Below are 21,554 nucleotides of genomic sequence, written 5' to 3'. Positions count from 1 at the left end.
TTGTATACCTGTTACACTGTATCTGTGCTTTTGAAAGCACATTCTTTTTCTTAGCATGATCCCAAGGATTTTTTTTGCTACTCTAGATTTTGTAATTCTTACAAGCATGTTCATAACCACCATAACCACATTACTGCTGTTTTTATATCACTTTTGAAAAATAATTCCATAAAATTTTGATGAATATAGATTTTTTTTTTTTTTCTTGATCTTGGACCCAGACAGAATTTAACACATCTGAATGTCACACCAGAAGAAATTCCATTGCTTTGGGCATAATTCTGAGTGTTTTACATTCTTCGTTGGTCCTGAGGTGCATTTCCTGTATCCCCTTATACTCATTTTCTGATCATATGTCTCCAGAGAATATAATGGCAATTTCCACGTTTCTTTTAAATTGTCAGTCTTGCTCAACCAGTTGTATTACAGGACACATTGGTATTTTAATTTTTTTTATTTCTGGGAGACAGACAGTGGAACTTGTTTGATGGGTTCAAGCAACTTGTTTGTTGGCAGTGTTTCCATGTTACTAAATTTTTTGTAATTTTTTCCAAAAACTAAAACATTTACACTAGAACCATCTTACAAAAGACACTGCAAAAAGAAGTATTTGTTGCTCTGCCTTTCATTGTTTTTCATGCTGCCAAGTAATTAGTGTTACATTCCTTTTTTTTTTTTTAACCTTAAGTGACCTCATGATTTTCGTAGTGCTATCACTAAGGAAACCGTTGCCACTTAACTGAAGTGGGCACTATTAGAGCACCCCTTACTGGACATGATCACGCAAGCTTCCAGTTCTGCACTGTTTATCTGTGGTGCTCTTTAGTGTGTTTTACTTTGGTTCTATTCTGAAGTTCATATTTCTGTATTGTCAACATCACCTGTAATTACTGTATTAGCTTTCCTAATGCAGGGAGGAGAGTTACGTCAAAGGATGATATGTCATTGTTTAGCTTCTTTATGTAAGTTCAGGATTACTGAATGCATATTTAGATAAATTTCCTCTCTACTGAGAACTATGCTGATACCAATTCTTTGATGCTGACCAGCTCACAAATTACCACATAGAATTTGCAATGGTAGACTCTTTTCCATCTTTTTCCATTCATAACTGATTTAATCTCTTTAATTGATGACATGGAAGTATGAAAATACAAGTGACCTTGGCTATATTTTTACAGACATAACTCATAGGTTATCTTACTCAAAACAGAAATACAAATACAAAAAGCACTGTGCAGTTCAGCAGATTTAAATGCATGCATGAGTAAAAAAAAAAAAAGGAAGTGTTTTCTCCAAAACCCTATCTTCATAGTAACTTTGGTGTCTCCTTCAATCCCCTATAACCTCCTATCACTCCTAACAATCCTTGTTTCTGACCTCTTTACTCACAATTTTGTAGAGGGATCTGAGGTGAAGATTAGATGTAGGGAAGCAGTGTTCTTTGTGTAAAATAGGTCATAATTTTGTTCTTCACTTATGATGAGGGAAGTGAGCAATTCCCTTATTCTTTCAGTTTGCTTGTTTTCTTTTGAATCTTTTCTGCTCCGAATTCATCAAGACAGATTTTTGTTCATAGGCATAGGAAATAAATAAGAAATTATACTTGATATTTTCATATTCAGGGTAGAAAGCAGGCTTCTGGTAATGTATTCTATGTAGTATGCATGGTGCTGACCACTATTAGTACTTTTTTCCAGAAAAGTATAGATGCACTGTATTTCACTGGCAAATGGATTTATTATGTGAAATGGAATATAAACATGTTTTTTGCAGATATTTATAAAATTGTATATGCAAATCCTTATTTCTAAACAAGAAAGTGGAGTGATCAAAGCACAACTTTGCAATGACATTTTTGTACTAAATTTTTCCTTCGGTAAAACTGTTATACTGTTGAAGTATTTGTTCGAACACATATGCTTCCATGAGCACACACAGAATGGGATCTGAAGGTGGTGTAACAATTCTGAGAAAGTGAATGTATGAAGTGGTTTTTTTTTTTTTCCTTTTGCTTCACAAGTAAGTTGCTTATAAAACTAACAGCTGCTGTTTTGAAGCTAATCTTAGTGAATTGAATGTTCTTAACCATTTCTACAATCCCACAGTCCTTTATCTTGCCTCTCCTGCTGCTTTCCCACCACCCCTGATCCCATTAGCAAAACTTGAGACAGCCTCAGCTTTTACCAAAGTGCAGCTTTGGTTTCAGCTGCTTTTCTGCAAGAGGAAGTGAATGTTGCGCTTTTTTCTCTGTGGCATGGTTGTGATAAAGCTGTGGTGCTCTTATCTCTCTTTTAGGTAGTGGCTCTTTATGACTACACAGCGCATCGATCAGATGAGCTAACCATCCATCGCAGTGACATTATCCAAGTGTTATACAAAGATAATGATAACTGGTGGTTTGGCAGCCTAGCAAATGGACAGCAAGGCTATTTTCCAGCTAATTATGTGGCTGGTGAAAGTAAGTTTACTGCTGTCTTCCTGGTATACCAGTGTGGGTCTAACTGATGGTCCAAGATTTTACCATGCTGTAATGTTTATTGTTCTGAAGATATGAATTTATGTAGCATGCAGATGGCATAATGATGACTTATTGTGATGCAGAAATTGTACGAAGTTAGCTAACCACTTAGCAAGTTGACATACCTGACTTAGGAAGGTATTGGCACTTAGTTAAACATTCCTGCTTATATAGTACTGGCTTAATTATCAGTCAACTGGATTGATTCCTTGTCTCTTCTAACATATAGCCATCTGGTTCATCCCCTACCTTGGCAATGTTTTAGGACACATCAAAGCATTTCACAGACATCTTAGGTTTTTTTCTTAGGCAATCTCTGTGAGATCTAACCAGTTACTTTTGTAGAAACTCTTGAATTTCCCCCTACTCTAATGGAGAATGCTCAGTTCCCAAATAAGTGGATTTCAGTATGAAGTTTTAAAAGAACAGTAATAGTTTTAAAAGAAGAGTAATGGTTAAATCTCATATCTGAGCATTGAACTTCGTGCCAGGTCCTTGTCATTAAAACAGTTTTGATTAAACTAATACAGACAAACCTAAATGAATCTGAATAATATAGGAAGCATCCTACTGAGTCAACTGATGTAAAGATACTCAGTGTCCTGACAGTTGTTAGTATTCAGCTTATGGACATAGTGTGTGGTTGCATGCTACAAGAAGTTCATTTGCCTTCCTAAACTATCAGTTATACTGGTGTTTAGAAATCTTTTAACCCAACATTTCTCAAGATGTTTTCCCCCATTTTCTAGTTCCTCCCTCTTTCAGTGAAGTCTAGTATTTATGCCTCTTTCCTAAAAAAAACCCTTGGACATAACACTGTGCTAACTTGATGATGGTAACTAAAGTTAGCTTAACTACTGCCCTTCCTCTTTGTCTTCCCCTTGCACATCCTGTGCATTTTCTCCTTCCTTTCTTCCTTGCAAAGTAAGCCAGAGAGCGGTCTGTAGGAAGAGTCTTCAGTGATGGCCAGTTGCTCTTAAAAGGGGAAAAAAAAAAATTAAAAAAAAAAAAATTTCCTGAGGCAGTTGTCCAACTGTGCAAAAAAAATCCTGGTATATAAATTGTTATTTCAGTTGGTGACCATCTTATTATTGAATGAAAAGAAATTATACATTTGATACATTTGTTAAGTATCAACTGCATTGCTGTCGGTATGGACTTTGTTCTTAGTCATGTAAATGGTTGATTGTTTTTATTTTATGTAATTACCTATATAAATTACATGTAAATCTAAGCTTACTAGTATAAATAAAAGTTAATGGGCAAATTTGGATAAATTCGGATAAATTCTTATACAAATTTGGCTTCAAACGTTTTTCACCTGTTTCAGTTCACATCCCATTATTGGCTAGATTGTAATGTCATGGTTGTTTACATAAAATGCATACTTTCATAATTCTTTCATGGCTCTCATAATGGTGAATTATGGATCCTGTTTTCAGAAGAATATGAAGAGCAACCTTCAGGATTAGTACCAGATTCTGCTCCTCTCCTACCTGAAGGACCAAGAGAAGCACAGGAAGGTTCTCCAACACTACATAAGGTAATAATTTGAGAATGAAGGATTCTGTAAGTAGTGGTGGAGTATGTCCTTCGTGTGCCAGGTGAACTGTATTAATTTTCGAGCCTTTTTGGAAAAATATCTTATGTGTAGACCTCATTCCAGGCAAGCAGGTAGATTTTCAGCAGATGTCTAACGTTTGTCTCATGTGGAACCAGCTGTTCCATCATGTGTCAATTAAATATTGTGCCTACTCTTGAAGCATTGTAATGAGTGGGAAATCTCCCCTTGACTCCAAGGTTGACAGAAGTATCTCACAGCTACATGATGTAAATAACAGTTGAAGAAACAACATGGATTTGTCAAAACCTGACATACTTTCGGGCACTCGGCTGTCATTCTTGGAATATGCACTACCCATAGATTCTTCAATTTTTCTGCCATGGAATTTCCTTATCTGTCAGGTTGCTTAGGAAAAAGCTGTGATGTTTTCCTCTCAAGAGTTTTTCAGTCTGTGTAATAATATCCTGATTAAAGATATACAACATGATCATAAAGCCTTATTACCAGACCAGGAGATGTGCTGCATCTAAACGTGCTTACTTGTTAATGGATATTTCTGTTTAAAAGCTGCTGATGGTTCTCTCATGTGAATGACTGCACCCATCCTGTAGGTTGCTCAGGAGGGTGGACTATAGAGACTTCATAGTTTGGAGGAACAAAGGAAAGGAAGGCTTTTGTCTTGACTATATCTGATATCTCTCCACTCCCACCAGTATGTGATATGTGTGTTCACCTATGCATAGTGTATTGTATGCAGCATTCCTGTTTCTGTGATTTTAGTTAGCAGTCAGAATACAATATGTACAGAAGAGCAAAGAAACAACAGCCAGTTTTTAGTCAAGGAAAAAAAAATAGGGGTTTTATTTTTATTTTATTTTTTTCAGATCTTTAGAGATACTGCTATGTGCAAAGCAGGCCAAATGATTCTCACTTCTCCAGACAAACAGATTAGAAACTTTGCATAGCTTATGTTCCCCTTCTGTGAAGTAAGGCTGATGATTGTCTTAAAACATGGGATACTTTGTAAGCAAAAAAAAGTAATAGAAATTAATTCAATAACTGTTAGAATTTAAGATTTTTTTTTATTCCAAAATGTTCGTATCCTTCTTAAGCATGCTTTCCACAGCTGTTCCTTTAGTGTAATGGTACTAACGTAACTACTTTAAAAGTGACTTTTGTTCAGATTTCTTTCAAATGACTTGACTTTTCCATGTACTTTTCTAACGTTGAATCAAATATTTTGCGTCTGATTTGCAAGACTCAAAAAGTACGCTGTGTTGCTTAGTTACGATTTTTTCTTTTTTCAGGTGATTTATGTAATCTTTGCATAATATATATTGCAGTGTTCAAGGTTAAAACACTCAAAGCTACTTCTATTAACTTTTTTTGTGTAGCATTTGTTTTTAATAGGTGAATAGAGATAGGTAGCATTTAATAAATTATTGAGTACAGATTACTCACTTGGCAGTCTTGTTGAAGCCAACTGCTATAAATCGAATTTCTAAGTGTTTTGTTTCTAACTATACTTTAAAAACTGAATTAATCATTATACTGAGCAGTAATAATTAATCTGAAGTATCTTTTACCTCTTTGTAGCTGAGAAACTCATAGCCAAACCATTGTCCAAAAAAGACAAGGGTGCATTACTTCCAGATACTCCTGTAAAGGCAGACTGGAACAAATATAGGAAAAATTACAACATTACTGGAAAGCATGAAGATTTCTTTCATATGTTGTCTACACTGCTGGAGGCAAGGAAGGTATCCCAGAGGGAATACGTTGCTATACTCACCCAGTTTCACTCGTACCCAGGTTAGAAAAGGGAGAAGTGCTGAGATACTTACTGTCATTAAAGACTTGATCATTTTTATCCACATCTTTTAATCTAGTAGGAATCTAGTTGATTTACTGGATCAAAATACTTTTATGTGCACTAACTAATGTTACTAACATTTACACTGGTATTTATTATTCAACTTTGAGACAAGTAACGTTTGATTAGTTTTGATCACTTATATTTTCTCAAGTGTCTGATTGACATATTTTTCTAACAATAGTTTTTGAATTACTAGTAGCACTTTTTTAGTAACACTTAGTAATATTTCATCGAAATATTCTTTACTTTGATTCTACTGGCACTTTGAATTAAATTGATGGCATATTTAATAATTAGTTGGAATTTTGTAGTACTCTATGTAGTGCATATAGATATTCAAAAGGCATAATGAATAAAGTGTACAGTAACAATCTAAAACCAAGCAAATATGTTGCTTTTTATCTTGCACAGCATCCAAGGGTGCTACAAAATCATAAAGAGTCCAGAGAAAAGTAATGAAACATTTACAAGTCCTGGAAAAATGGTATAAGAGGATATACTTAAAAGATTAAACTAGCAAAGAATGAGCAGTGGAGAGAGTGTATAAAATAGTACATGATGTAGAGAGGTGAATTGGATGCACTCTTTTTACTTTTCTTTTTTTTTTCCCCTTCTGCTGGTAAACAAGATCAGGGAACATTAAGCTGGAATGGAACACATCTAATATTGGTAGAAGGAAATTTATGTTTATGCCATGCTTAGTTAACCTGGTGAACCTAGCTACTACAAGACACTATTAAACTTATGTGCTCAGGGATTAATTTTTTTAATAACACATTTTAGGCTGAGGTAAGGGCTGAGATTCCAAAAGCATCTAAATGACTGGGAAACACAAATCTGGCTGATTTTTTTTTTAATGTCAAGTTACATAAGCACCGTATAAATCACCAAGAAGATAGTGAGTTGGATCAAATGATGAATCAAATCTCTGTGTAAGACTTGCAATGTCTTGAAGTGTAATGGTTTTACAAAAGCTGCAGAGGGCTGCATAGAAGAAACAAATTGTCATTCAGCTGTTTGTCACAATGAAGGAAAGTTCTACGGCACTTTGGCTTTAGGCAATACCAGATACTTCTGAGACAAAACTGCTAAGACGACCACTGAGGGGGCTGATCGGTTATGGCAGTTCCTGTGTTGCAGCAGTGACACAGCAAGTTTTCTTCCTATTCCTTTCAATTTTTTTTCAGTGTTAGCGCTGATGAAAGAAAATGCTGATTTCTTTTACATGGGAAATATGAAAAATCATTATTTTGTAATACCCTATGATTTTTTTTTTTTTGCTTTGACAGAAAATGAAGCATGGGTTTGGGGGGTTTTTTGGTTTTGTTTTTTTTTTTTTTTTTAATCCAAAAATATTTATCGAATAATTAAGTTGTTGCTTAAGTTGTTACCACAAGCAGGAAAATATAACTGAATTTTTTCGTTGTGTTTGGTTTTTGGCCACAAGCATGTTTTCCCAAATACTTAGTTATATCCAGGTCTGCTATATCTGTTGTTCTTTCTGGGTTTTTTGAGGAATACTTAAATATTTAGCTCTGTTAAGACTGCAAAAACACAGTTACTGTAAAAATCATCATAGCAGTTACTTGTGAGATTTTGCTACCATACATAACTAAATAGGGCACTTAAAATGTAGAAGAATACTATAGTTTTAATTACCGAGAATACCAGATAGTCTAATTAAAAATAGTTTTCCAACTGCAGATATCATAAATGCATATCTAGCTAATCTTCAGAATTTTATGATGAGTGAATAAAATGGAATCATTAACATAGAAGAGGGTGTAATACTCAAGATCCAATATTAATCTTTGCAAATAAAAAAAAAATTGTAGTTCAAAGAACCTGCTTTCAAAATGCTTTCTACCATCAGCTTTGCATTCATAACATAATAATTTTATGCAAACCTTGTTTTCCTGCCTTGTGAGTTACTTAACTCCTGAGCCACAAAATTAGGTCATAATCATCTTTAATTACAACATACATCTAAACTGCCAATAGAAATTTCATGGAGTGAAGTTCTCACTGCACCGATGAAGAATCCCAAGAAATAGAGACGGACTTGTCATCTGGTTGCTCCAGTAAATGTGCTGTTTTCAGGTTCCTTAAGCTGAAGGCAGAAAAGACCGGAATTCAGATGGGGTTCTATTAGAAACCAGAATTTGGGTTTTGCAAAATTTTGGCAAATCGGAGGCATTTCAGAGTCAATAGTGTGTCTCTTTTTTGGCCAGAAATGTTCTGCTGTCTAGAAAATCTTGTGAATATGTTTTATAATTTAAGATGGCCTACCACTCACTATAAAAATGCATCTATTTGGATTCTGAATGTTAATTACTTAATTCTATGTTTTGTGAGAAGAGTGGGAAGTAGTAATAGACAAAAACAAAACAGTAATTTAAAGTGTCCATTAAAAGTGTAAGAAAATATTCTTTCTAGTATACTTGTCTTTGAAAAATGATGTTAAGGTGGAAAGTAGTGATCATAAGCATGAAAAGAAAAGGGTTACCTTCAAGAACTACATTATTATTGCACAATTTGGATAATCTACCCAGAGATCATCAAAACTTGATTCCATATATATATATTTAAACAAAGTTTGGGATTATCACTGTTCACATAAATAATTCATGTTCTCACTCTTCTTCCCCTAGAGTAGGTTGTTGTCACTTTCTGAATAGTTAGCCTAGCGTGTCTGAAAGTAACCTGCCAAGTAATTGATGCTTTTCGCCTGTGACTGAGCGCTTTCAATGTGGGTGGCTTTGTGGGCTCAAAATTTATTTATTAGATCTAAAAATTTAAAAAGCATAGAAAACTTGCTCAAAAATATTTCCAAAAATACTACCTATAAATTTTTCTATTAGTTTCTTTAAAAACTTTCATTTTAAAGTTTGTGCTGTTTCTATTTTCTCCTTTAATGGAGCCTTTCTTCAGGTTACTGGGGAACACTTCAGTGACTGGTTATCTTTTAGGAAGAGGAGGGACTAGGAAGATGTGATAATGTTAATGAGGGAAACATTAAAGAATTAATACGATGGAACTCTTGCAGTGAATAGAGCTGAAGACTTTCAACACGTCATGAAGTGTGTTCATTTTCAAGGTTCAGAGAGGTTGCAGACCCACAAAAATGTGATATTTGATTGAATTAGAATGTATTATAGTGAAGTTTATAATTCTGGGCTTCATTCGTGCCTAATGATTACAGATCTCTCTTTCTAAAGGCATTGACATCTGGGCTGAAAGAAACTATGCTTTTCTAGAATCAGTCAGCAAAGCTGCTGTGTGGTCTTCCACATAAACTGTTGAATAGGCATTGTAAAATAGAGACATCTTTGCAAATCCTACTTTTGAAATAGTAATTACTTTGATTGTTCTTGAAGAAATCCTTCTTCTGAAGGAAATGTTACTATGGTACCATCTACGAGGAATAGACCATTTTCCTTAAACGTTACCTGACATTAACATATTTCACCTTCTCAGTTCTGTAGTTTCCTATTTTTACATATTCTGTTTTCCCTTTAAAATGCAGTTTGTACTGCTCAAGTTGAATTACTCTCTCTCAAGCATGTGTGGTGCTACTTCATTTGTAAGCTGGTAGCTCGCTCTTCTTCAACTCCAAAACCACCTCTGTGGTTCCTAATGTGTTCTGTCTCAAACGTTTGTGCCTGTGTCTATAGTATTATTTGAGTCATTGAAAGAAAAGGTATCTGGTTTATAAGCAAATTAATATCTGTTGGGGAAAAAAGAAGAGATGAAGTGACATCCATAGTCATTTGCTGTAATTGACTGGTCTGTTTAAAGATAGGAAGAATCAGGCTGAGCCCCTGAACTGGTCAAGCAGAACCAAAAATACTATTGAGGGACATTTATATTATTAAGATAGCTCTCAGGAGCAAGTTAACTTCTCTGTCCTCATTGATTTCTCCTTGGGTCCTCATAGCCTCTTTCTGAATAGGATTGAACTATTTTTATGCAAATTTTAATGCAAAGCTGTAACCACAGATAAATTCCCGGAGGCCAAGACTTCAAGACTGAAAACAGCTGTTCTAAACCATAGTGCTTCAGTCTGAAGTATCTTGTCTCCACTCTTCCTCCTCTTTCTTTTGCTGTCCCTCAAAGAGTTTCTAGTTGATTTGATTTCTGAGATGCAGTGTTTGTCAGTGTTGAGCCATGACTATGGTTTTCACCCTCCAGATTTCCTGCTGGTCTCTCCTAGCTCTGAACAGGCCCAGGATTTTGCAGTTTCAAAGACTAGACAAGGCAAAGTCCTCTCTGTCTGTGGCTCTAGCAATTCATGGATGGAGAAGCTAGTGAGTGTTGGCTTAGTCCTGAATACTACAGTGGTTTAGCTGTTTTTTATGGGAAAGATAGAAATTCATGCCAATGTGTCTCTTGTATACACAGCCACGGTTCTGCTAGATATTCACAGCTAAGTTAATACTGTTAGACATAAGGGTTACAATATGGTGAATCTGATTTAGATAGGCTTGTTCTTTAAAAACACTAGAGAGGGGGAAAAAAGCAATTATAAGTTAATTGCATTTTCAATAGAAAGAAATATATGTAATTCCACTAGCAAAGCTCCCTGCCAGTTGTTCATTTAATGGGGAAATGTGTGGAGGGGTACAGAATAGCAGGAAAGAAAATTATGAGTGTGGGGTGGTATCACACCATTTCTCCCAAACTTGACTCATTAGAACAGTTTTGACAGGAGGCATCAACATGGTTATGGGGAGTTAAGTTACATTAGTATAAATCTTTTATCCATGGACTGTGTAATAGGAAAAAAAAATACAAACTTAATACTGAGTTTAACATCCTAAAGACTAGTCTGAAAAGACACACAGACATGTTCATTCTTGCCATCTGTGATCCAACAAATCTTTAATTAGATCAAGTTCTGTAGAAACAGCTTCTATTGGAGAGTTCCCTTGTGCAGAACAGGCTATAGAGCAAGCACATTTACTTTCATGGCTTGAATCACATAAATAGATTGCCTGCACCACTCCATTCTGTCTATCTACCTCTTAGTCTACCAGAGTACCTCTGCAGACCCATCAGTCTTAGAGACAACTCTGCACAGCCTAGAGGAAAGCACTACCAAAGATGTAGACTTGGGATGAGACTTTGTCCCTGGTATTTCCTTTAGATGCCCTCTGCTTCAGGTTTTGCTATGAAGTGCGTTCTGATATGTATGATTGTTTCCACAAGTTGCACAGGGATGGTTTAGTGCTTGACTTACTGCTGTGGATTCTACAGCAGGGGTCGGGAACTGAAATGCTTTTGTGTATTTAGCCTTTAATTGTTTTTCCTTGGTTGCTCCTTATGTGGCAACACTGAGACAATATTAAGTGTCAAAAAATTGAGGCCAAATGAGCTTTAAAGCAAGCAAGTTCTTCTAGAAAAGGAAAGTATATATTTTATTACAATTTTTATTTTTATGATAGTAAACAAAGCAAAAGAAACTTCAGAAAATCTAAGCTTCTACAGTTGATACGAACTGATGTTCTCTTCTCCTGGTGGGTATATCTTTCAAAGGGTGGAGAATTACAATATGGCAACAAAATTGAACACCATTAGTGGCACTATGCAAAGGAGCTCACTGAATTTTGTACTGTGTTCAGTATTTGTTCTTGTGAACAGAAAAGTTCAAGATATTCATAATAATTATCTGACACATTAATTTTTTTTCTTTAAAGCAGACAGAGCCCTAATATTTCTGTATTAATATTTAAGCTCTGCGATCTGGATGAATTTAATAGCTAACACTGTATCTGTTACAATGCTAGGTTTGTTGGTTAGTACAGACACAGTGATGATAGTGTAGAGCTATTTGGAGCTTCCTGTGAGATCTGCCCATGCATAACAAGAGGTCGAGAGGTTTAGAAACAGGGAAAGAAGAGATCAACAGCCTCTTCAGCCCCTCCATACTCTAGGATGCTGTGGCTTGCTCCTTACATTATCATGTCCTTGATGCATTCTCAGTGTCTAAGTGTTACCACTACCTCCTTAGCCACATACCTCCTGCCTGTTCTCCCAGCCTCCACTCACTCACTATGCTCCTCTGGCTGCTTCATCCCCTTGTTGCACCAGCTCCTGCGTGCCTTCTTGCATCTGCCACTGACCCCACTTGTTCCTTCTGTACTGCTTACTCACATCACTGGGATGGGAACTACTTTGTTCAAGGAGTGGGCTGGGGGACACAAAGGTATGTGGGATAAGGAAGAGAAGGTAGTGGCAGTGAGATCTGCTTCAAAAAGATTTAGTATCTAGTTCCTGCCTCATTACATACTTGAAAGTTTGTAGGTAAGAAAGGTATCATACTTGAACTGTACTCTGGAGAATTGGGAGTCTGTCCCTACAGACCCTAGGAATTCTCATTAGTTGCCATGTCAGGTGAACACAGATATTCCAAGATTCTAATTGTGTGCTTTTCTTTCCTTGGTACCATACTGAAATGCTGTTCTTGAATATAAGACAGCCCATGTGACGAGCAGTTTTTTAAAACAGATCATAAGAACCTTCAGTTAGGCAGCTTAATTTAGTGGATACTTTAATCTTCTAACTGTAAAACAAGGATAATTTTCTGTATTTTGGTATCTGAAAGTATTAAAAACCTTAGTCTATTTTTTATAAGAGAAGTCAGTCTTCTGTAGTGGCACTTAAAGGATTTCTACCAAACTGTGCTTTGGAAAGGTCCGTACAATGTCGAGATTCTGTTATATTTACTCAAAAAGGAGGGTAAAAAACCTAGTTCAACATAATTCGCATAGGCTTTGGAGAAAAGATTTTGTTTTGACTGCAAGCAAAGTGAATTCATGATTGTGCATGGCAAGGAACCACAAGGTTGTGAATGCTAAAGGAAGTATTAATTACTTAGTCATTCCGTTTACAGCACTCCCTTGTATTTTCATATCGGTGGCATTATATTTCCTTCTTTTGTGTTTACTTTTACCATTGACTTAGTCTCAAGTTTATTACTGTATTAACAAGGATTTTGTGTGTGAAGTAGATGACTTTTCTTCCTAGCCCTGCCAATGCTATATTACTATATTCTAATAGGCTGACTTTTGCCTAAACTAATCCAGCAATCCGTGTTATTTCAGCAGACTAATTCTAATGACTAATGTTTGAGCATGGTTTTTGTGGGCAGTGTGCTTATATGAATTCAATAAGTCAATGGGAGCTTGATCCTCTTTCTTCTAAGTCAGCAGAAAAATAATATTTAATAAATAATACTAGGGAGCAGGATCAAGACAAAAATTTCAAATTTCATTCAACTGCTAACATTGACTAGATGTTTTTTAATTAACTCCATTTAGAGTTTAAGAAACTAATTAAACTGTTGAAGGCCTAAAACTGAGGTTTGAGAGATACGGGTTCTGGTTCTGATACGGTCTTCATTTGTGTGTGCCAAGACAATTGTCATCTGTGCCTCACCTTACCCCGAATTAAAATTGGATAGTAGTACTTGACAGGGGAATGATAAGTTTTATTCATTACGGCTTTGGTCTCTGTGATGGATAAGTTTAGTGTCTGAAAACAAAGTATTTTTGTTCCGTTTTTAAAATACCAAAACTAATGCTTAAGTGACGAAAAGAACTGCTGTGAAGCAACCCTCTGTTTTCTCTCCGTTTAAGTTAAATATGGAGGAACCATGGCACACCTTGCCTGTGAGGTCACACAAAATGAAATGAACAATTGGCAGACCAGAGGGTCAAGAACTGTAATTTTTTTTTCTTCTCTGTTGCTTCCAGAAAGCTCTTGTTGACTTTGTGGTTACTTTTTTAGATGCTGTATTGTTGTTAGGCACTCCAGAGCTGCTGAGTGATGCTCCCTTCCTAATACTGCTCGTTTTTAACTGGGGTTTTAGAGACAGTAATGTCAGTAACTGGCTGTTTCCTGGAGCAATTCAGGCTGGTAGCAGAACATTAAATATCTTCTTTACAAGCAGATGAGTACCTCTGTGCTTGGCAGAACTGGATGGGCCGATCTTTTTAACACTAAGGATATTTGAGAAATTTGGAAACAATGTAGTAGGTTTTGCTTTAGGCTGGCTATGAATCTGAAATTCAACTAACAGTCTTAAAAAATCATAAACGTGGGCCAAGTTTTGAGGGTTGAGTTAGTTTCAAGCCCATTCTTCTCCTTTACTCCCTGAAAAAATCTTATTTTTTTGGAAAGTACCAGATCTAATCTCTCCCTCCCTTCTCTGGCCTAGGGCTCCAGTATCCTGAAAGAGACTTTTTTTCCAGCTTTCCAGGGTCTTCATAGGAACCAGTCCCCACTCTTACAATGCCTGCCTGGATATAACTTCCGTTTTTCTTTCATGCATGCCATACCAAATGGACACTTACAGAACATAGCTATCCTGTCAACCTGAACTAGAGATCCATGACAGTTTTTCACTGACAGCATTGTGATACTAGGTCTGAACCTACAGTGTGTTGCACTGCTTCCCACAGCTTTCTCCTTGGTTGTGGTGTTCTGGAGGCCTGAAGTTCCTGGCTGGATGTGTGGTGTATGCCTGGTTCCAGAAGAGCAAATTTTGAGTGACACATAAGGCCTATCAGTTGTGTTGGTTTCTGCCCTCCTTGAAAATGCAACTGTATAGGTAGTTACCAGATATTTGTGAACAGCCTGGAAGAAGGTAGAGAGAATAACCTGTCCCTGAAGACAGTAAACTCAGGAAGACCACTCACATTTCCTTATGGCAATTCTTGCAGAAAGTATGAGACTTGTTAGAATTAGAAGAGGTTTGTTTATACAGGGAGAGAGTTGCATAGAGACCCACTAATTACATTGGGAATTAGAGAATTTACTTAAACTCTTCTAGGTTTGGTTGGTTGGTTTTAGCCCTGAATTATAAAGTAATCTGGAGTGATTTGAACTGCTTTTGACTGAAACTTGCAGGGTTAAAAAATAGACAGGTTTCTCTTATTAAAACTGTGCAATAAGATGGCGCTTTAGCATTCTCTTTACTCATGCAGTAGCAGAAATAACTTAATTCCTTTACAGACCATGTGTGTTTTAAGCTTACTTCAAGCAGATTCGTAACCTCTTGTTTCTACCCATACCTGAAAACTGTCTTTTATTTGTAAGTAGGTTTTGGGTTTTTGTGTTTTTGTTTTTTTTAAAGCCAGGGTACTGTTTCCTTGTTTGTAACCACACAGGAGTTAACATTTTATGGCTGATAGACATTCTTTTTCAAACGAGGTATATTCTCTCCTTATTCAGGAAGCTGGTGGGTTTTCTATGTACGTGTGTCGGCCCCATTGTCTGTCTTCTTTTTACCTTCCTGCCTTTTTTTTTTTTCTTTTACAGATGTCACCAGTCATCAGTAAGTCAGGGGACCTAAAATGTAGCTCGGAGCGTGACACAGATAGAGACTCACCTGCAACACAGTAAGCAAGAAATGCTTAAAACAATTTGCAGTGTTATTTCTGCAACTGCTGTTAGAAAACTGTGAGAAATGTTGGAAGGGTTATTTTGTTTCAGCAAGCAAAACAAGAACTTAGCTTTAGGATAATCATTCAAAAAGTGCTTCACACCTGAAATGTGAAGGAAATAACAGTTTGTATATATGTACACACACACACATGCATACACATACTCTCTCCCCCAAAAAGAGCAAGGACTATAACGTACATGAGAATCAAAACTCAGGGATATGGAACTGCCCTTTGGCATCCCTTAGCTATGTATTAGGCTTTATTGCTACAAACCGCAAACTATTTTTGCACCTTCTAAAAATTAATTAACATAAATTGCAAAAGGTTGTCACATACTGAGAAGATGCAAGTTAACATCTTTGATTGTGACACTTGCATTTTTAAAAAAAATTGTACATATTCCTTGTGTGAAAGCTGTAAGCAGATAAGAACTCAACACTTTGAACAAGAGCTTCCACAATATTGCAACCATTTATACTTCAAAAAATACATCTGAAAATACTTCCTGTGTTTGCCATTACAGGTATCTGTCATCTAAGCAAAGTTATTTCACTGATCATTTTCCAGACTGACCCCCTCCCCATATACATAATCTGTGCATATACGGTCTAGATGCAGATACATATCTAATTTTAATTTATCTTTAAATCTTAATTTTCTATCTCCAGCTGTATCTAGATTTGAAAATAAACTGTGAGTGGAAAGTTTAACCCTCATGTATGATGAGGAATGGGCTGTAGAACTACACATTGACAGAATTCAGTGTTGAATTTTGGGCATAACTATTCTGATAGGATGTACATTAAGGAAGGAAATGCCTTAAAAGCACAGTTACTGTGACAGTTGATACAGTCTGTTAGAAGCCAGTATCAAAAATTTGATATGACTTAACTTCATTAGTAGAACTTCAGGAAACAATTATTCTGAGTGACCTTTCCAGGGCATCCAGTGAAGAATGTGGGACCACAGATTTAAAATGTGGAATCGCAAATGATTTTATCAAATTCAAGAATTTTGAGTCATATCAAATGTGAAATACTCATTTTAACGGAAACTAAGGCTGTCCTGAGAAGAGGTCACACTGAAGTGTCATGCTGAAGAAACAGAGCCCCAAAACCACTTCAGTTACATCTCAAAAGGTGAGAGAAGACACCTACATGTCTGAGTCACTGCGATGTACTCCCCCCTCCTGAACTATAGGGAGCAGGAGCATCATGGAGATGCCAGTCTGAAGTCATGCTTCATGTCATTGCTGTCCCATCTGGGCAAAGAGCAGTGTTGCAGAGCCTCATTCACAAGCTTTCAGGGTACTGAGCCATTTATACCTGATCACTAGTGAAAGATGCCATGAGGTAGCGTTTGATGTGATACCATTTGAAAGGGAGGAAGATAGACATGTCATTACTACACAGTGCTGTATTTTCCTTCCATGTACAGGACATTCTAGGCTTTCTTACGTTTTTGCTGCATTTGTCGCCAGTGCTTGTGTTTTGTTGGACATGGAGAGGGCAGTTTTCACTGCATGTTTTAAGATCAGAATGCAAATCTGAGTAATGTGTATTCCGATGTAAAGCTTGAATCCGAAAGTATGTACTTTGCAAGCTCTTCCATGAACTAGGACAGGAGATGCGATTCACTTGTCTTTGTAATTATAGTAGTGACTGCACATACCAAGTTTTTTTCAGAAAAGGCTACAAGTTTTTGCCTTATTTTGAGAGCTAGAAGAGAGAAGGATCTTCTGGCATTTCTGATGCCAGTAGTTTGAAAGACTGTTCCATATTTCTGTTTATAGGCTATATAAGGTTTATATATAGTACAGATTAGATAATAAAACATCTCAGAAACATGGCTGCACATTTTTCATGAAAACTCTCACTTCTTTGTACCTGAAACCATGACCTGCAGGGGCTGTGACAGAACTGTAATTTTCTTGTTCACTGCAGTTCATGTGTCTTGAAATAACAAAAAATGACACGCATGCAAGTGTTGCGGTCTTAACTGGAAAAGTTTTCTATTTTAGCATCTAAAAGCAATATCAACACGACTTGAGGTCCAGTCCAATCTGTACTTAAATAGTTGCTCTACCTAAAACATTGTTATCTTCCCATTTTCTGTGAAAATACACTTAATATCCATGTCATGTGCTAGTATATAATAGGAATTATGCAGTAAATAAACTTCGTAAGAATCAAGTGAGATGTGATTGCCAAGTGTACACTTTCACTATGGAGAAGTGAAACTGTTAGCACCTGCACAACTCACTATACCTTTCTTTGAGCCTCCAAATGAATGTTTGCTGTTTTGCCTATTAGAACAGTATTCATTATGGCCACAATACCTGCTGTAAAAGAAAGGGAATGGCAAGCCCTTATGCCATGTCTATCTTCCAGAATTTCTGGATGGAAAATACGGTTTTGCAATAGGGAAAAAAAATTATATCCCAGGTGGTAGTAGATTTTTATCTTAGCCAAGCAGTTAACCTATCTTCTGCAGACTCTAGAAGAAATAGAAACATGTCCACATAATAGATGCTAAGTGAACTAAGGTTTTTATCTAAGTATCTCAAAGATTTGATACATAATCACATCTGATGTTCAAATAATAAAAAGATGAAAACTACTTTTCAAAGTTTGAGTAGCTTTATACTGAAAATATGCATAGTAGTCTCACCTTTCGAATATTAATGATTAGATACTATTTGTCAGTACAGACATTATCTCCTAAGATATATTCCCACTGTACAGTTTTGTTGAGCTACACTAGGTAGTGCTCTCTGCATAAATTTACAAGTGATTACGCATCAGATGCAGCTGAACACTCAGTTTGGTAGATTGGTACTTATATTACTGATTAATTATGATTTTGTACCCTGGTTTCCTCATGCAGCAGTACTTCTGAAATTGTTCCAGGAATCCTAACACAGAAGGTCTTAAACTCCGGAATGTTTTCCTTCAGGTTGTTCCAGTATTAGAGCTGCAGCAATTCATGTATTCACAAATACAGAATTTAGCTTAAAAAAATTCAAACTGTAGGCAGATAGTCATCAGTCCATTAGCAAGGCTGATGTGTAAACATTTTCATCTATAAAATATGATTACATTAGGACAGTATCACCAACAGTAATGGTCTTGCAGCACCATTTTTGGGGAAACTGCACACATCTCATTACATTCTTTAGTCTTGATTCATCCACTTGCTTATGTGTTTCAGCAGCATTCAACATAACAGTTCTGGTCACAAACCAAGACCTCTTTGTGCTAGGCACAATACAAGTTTTGAACAAAGACAGTACCTGCCCTTAAAAGGTTACAGTCAAAGTATTACTATGTATTTATGGTTAAATAAAGTTACAACTTCTGTCGAGTGGGAATTCATGGTAGAAGTGGTGTAACATCTGCATAATCCCTGGCATCATCTGCAAGACCAGTCTAATTCCCTTGTTAAAGGCACTAACTGGGAAAGATACAGAAACCTGACTGATGCTTTTGGCATTGTATGAAGTCTGATAGGCATAAATAGACATTAAAAGTGATTTCTGATTCTATAAATCTGTCATAGTTCAGGTAAATTAAAATGGAAGAACTAATCTTATGTACTTTGCCTGCCTGTCTTATTCTTGTTGCATAAATAAACCAGGAATCTCTCTTTTTAATTGCAAGCATTTTGGTGTTTGAGCTTAGGAAAGAAAAAAAAAGTGCAATGGCTTTTATCAGAGGAGGAGACTGGTAATTTGTATTTTCTAATTACATCTGTTGACTGTTGATCAAGAATAGCTGATTTTTAAGATCATGTGCAGTTCTTTTCAAAGCAATGCTATGATGTGTTGCAAAGTAGACTAGTGGAGTGGTCTCATATTTTGTCTTCATTTTTTTTCTGCCTTTGTTCTGCTGTGGAACGGTAGTTTTTGTAGCTGTTTTCAGCATTGTACTCAAGGGGGACAAGCAGACAATTGCTCTAGCACATCAGCTGTGGATGGAAAAAGCTTTAAATTTGGGCTTTGTGTTTCTTTTACTCTTTTTGTACTCTTTCTTTTACTCTTTTACCTTCCTCTAGAACTGCAAAGAAGAAGAAGAAGAAGAAGAGGATACAGAAGAACGAGACAGAAAATCAGCACAACTTAATGGGTCTCGATACTCCTGTAGCATCAGTTACAGCTAATGGTGTTGAAAATGAACCTACAGCCCATGGGGTGGAATTGAAGAAGAAAAAGGCAGTGAGAGGCTCAAACCTAAGCACAAATGGAAAGACAAATATTGCCTTTGAGCCTGAATGCTATGACATATAGTCATAATTTAATTCTAAATACTGGCGTGCTATTCAGTATACATGTTGAAGGCTGCAACTACAATCTCACTTCTAGGATTAACCAGAAACAAATAAGTTAAAATAATCAAATACACAAAATGGCGCCAGTTGTGACTTACTAATGGTGTAAACCTGTTTTGGAAGAGTTTTGCCCTGGGTTTCATGAAATCAACAGAAGTTGAGTGTTCAGCTCCTCACTGGACTGGGAAAATCTGAAACAGACTTTCATATTTCATGAGAACCCCACTGACAAATACTGTTAACCAATTTAATATCTGATTACACCTTAACTTAGGCTAAACAGGCATTTCTCTAGAGTGTAGATCAATCCATTGGGAGCAGAGAATCAAGTGAAAAAGTGTGATCTCAAGCAAAACAAGCCCAACCACTACATAAGTTATTAAATTACCATTTTTAAATGTGTTGTAAGTAAAATAGAAGAGTGTTCAGAATGGTAAAATTCCAAAGGAACGCTGACATTCCAGTGTACCTGAAAGCATAAGCTTTCTAAAAATATTTTCTTCACATCAAATATTCCCTTAGACTGCATTTTGCAGCTCTGAAGGGAATTGTTGAGTAACTACCTATGCAACTACACTGTCTTCAGTGGGACTACTCATGCTTACCAATGTAAATAAGTGTTGCAAACTCCAGGCAGTTATATTTTTCAAATGAGGTTTTCTGCACATTTCTGCATTGCAGTTTTGTCAGAGTTCCTGGCTGCTTTGGCAGCAGTCTTGCCAAATATACTTTCTTTTTTCTGAATGAAATATTTCACATCCAACTGTGCTGTTTGGTTTACTGGTAATTCTTATTCACTTGTAAGTGTCATTAATCTATTTTTTTACTTGAGTATTATGTTGTGAACTTTTACTAATGACTTCACTAATTATCTACAGTGCTAAATAATTTATGTTTCATATTAAAGGAAACACTTTCTATCAGTTAGTGTTGGTATTTTTTCTGGCTGATGATGTCCAGTTTATTTTTACTCTGCTAGGAAATTCTTCCTCCTCCCCCTCTGAAGCAATAAATAACATAAAATTAGAAAGCCCTTATTTAGTAGACAGGGCACTTGATTCCATTAAAAAAAGAAGTGAGAATAACAATGTTGGGCACTGATGTGTGAAATGCAGCCAGATGCAGAGGACTAGTTGCTATATATTGTAATATCTCCCCTGCACATGTCTTAAAGCCAGAACACTCTGTAAACTTGTTTCTTTTGAGTAAAGCATGGCAACAAATATTCTTTTTTGGCCACACTGGTAATTATTCTTTGCTAACAGTCCTAGCTTTGCTTTGCCTAGAGCATGTGTATGAAATTCTCCCTGAAATGGCACTTTGTGTATGTGTACTGGAAACGTACTAATGTCTCTTTCCCCAGTCAGAGGTGGTGTGAAATTATCTCAGTCCTGGGACTGCCTGATTCTAGCGAGGCTCCTAGCCTCTTATCTCTCTGCTTTTGCAGCATATTCCAACTCATCATTCTGTGTGGTATGGGATTTAAAGATTTTATAAAAGAGAAAAATCTCAACATCTTATGTTTCTTAAAATGTCCTGGATCACATTTAAAATAAGGGCAGAGCATGACATCAGGCTCCACGTCAGGGAGAGCTGAGCAGTAGCCAAGATCTGGGAGCTCATTGGAAAGCATTGTAAAATGTTAATTTGGCATTGTGGACACTGAAGACAGAAATAACACTTCAGATAAACACCACAGGGAGATGGTAGTTCTAATCAAAGGCACAGCACCTCCTTTCATGCTTGCGAACGAGGGCTCCAATTATGTTCACTGCTCTGAAGCTGAATAGAGCCGCTTTGCCACACTTTCCAAATTGA

General features: G+C 36.4%; 1 protein-coding gene across 6 annotated transcripts in view; it reads left to right on the top strand.

Annotated features, from left to right (window-relative positions):
* AHI1 (Abelson helper integration site 1) overlaps window positions 1-21,097 on the top strand; it is a 103,711-nt gene extending 82,614 nt beyond the window's left edge. For 4 of the 6 annotated variants that reach the window (XM_075498792.1, XM_075498791.1, XM_075498794.1 and 1 more), the window contains exons 22-25: window positions 2,299-2,461; window positions 3,964-4,064; window positions 15,283-15,362; window positions 19,464-21,097. In XM_075498792.1, the coding sequence (XP_075354907.1) occupies window positions 2,299-2,461; window positions 3,964-4,064; window positions 15,283-15,362; window positions 19,464-19,695 (576 nt within the window). In that variant the 3' untranslated portion in view covers window positions 19,696-21,097. Of the gene's footprint in view, window positions 1-2,298; window positions 2,462-3,963; window positions 4,065-15,282; window positions 15,363-19,463 lie in introns of those variants that run through there. The other 2 variants (XM_075498795.1, XR_012775274.1) reach the window with 2 other exon arrangements.
* The last annotated feature ends 457 nt before the right edge of the window (window positions 21,098-21,554 follow it).

Source organism: Mycteria americana, chromosome 3 (assembly GCF_035582795.1).
Source record: "Mycteria americana isolate JAX WOST 10 ecotype Jacksonville Zoo and Gardens chromosome 3, USCA_MyAme_1.0, whole genome shotgun sequence".
NCBI classification, from domain to species: Eukaryota; Metazoa; Chordata; class Aves; order Ciconiiformes; family Ciconiidae; genus Mycteria; species Mycteria americana.
Note: the sequence above shows the minus strand (reverse complement) of the source record. Positions and strands in the feature narration are given on the sequence as shown.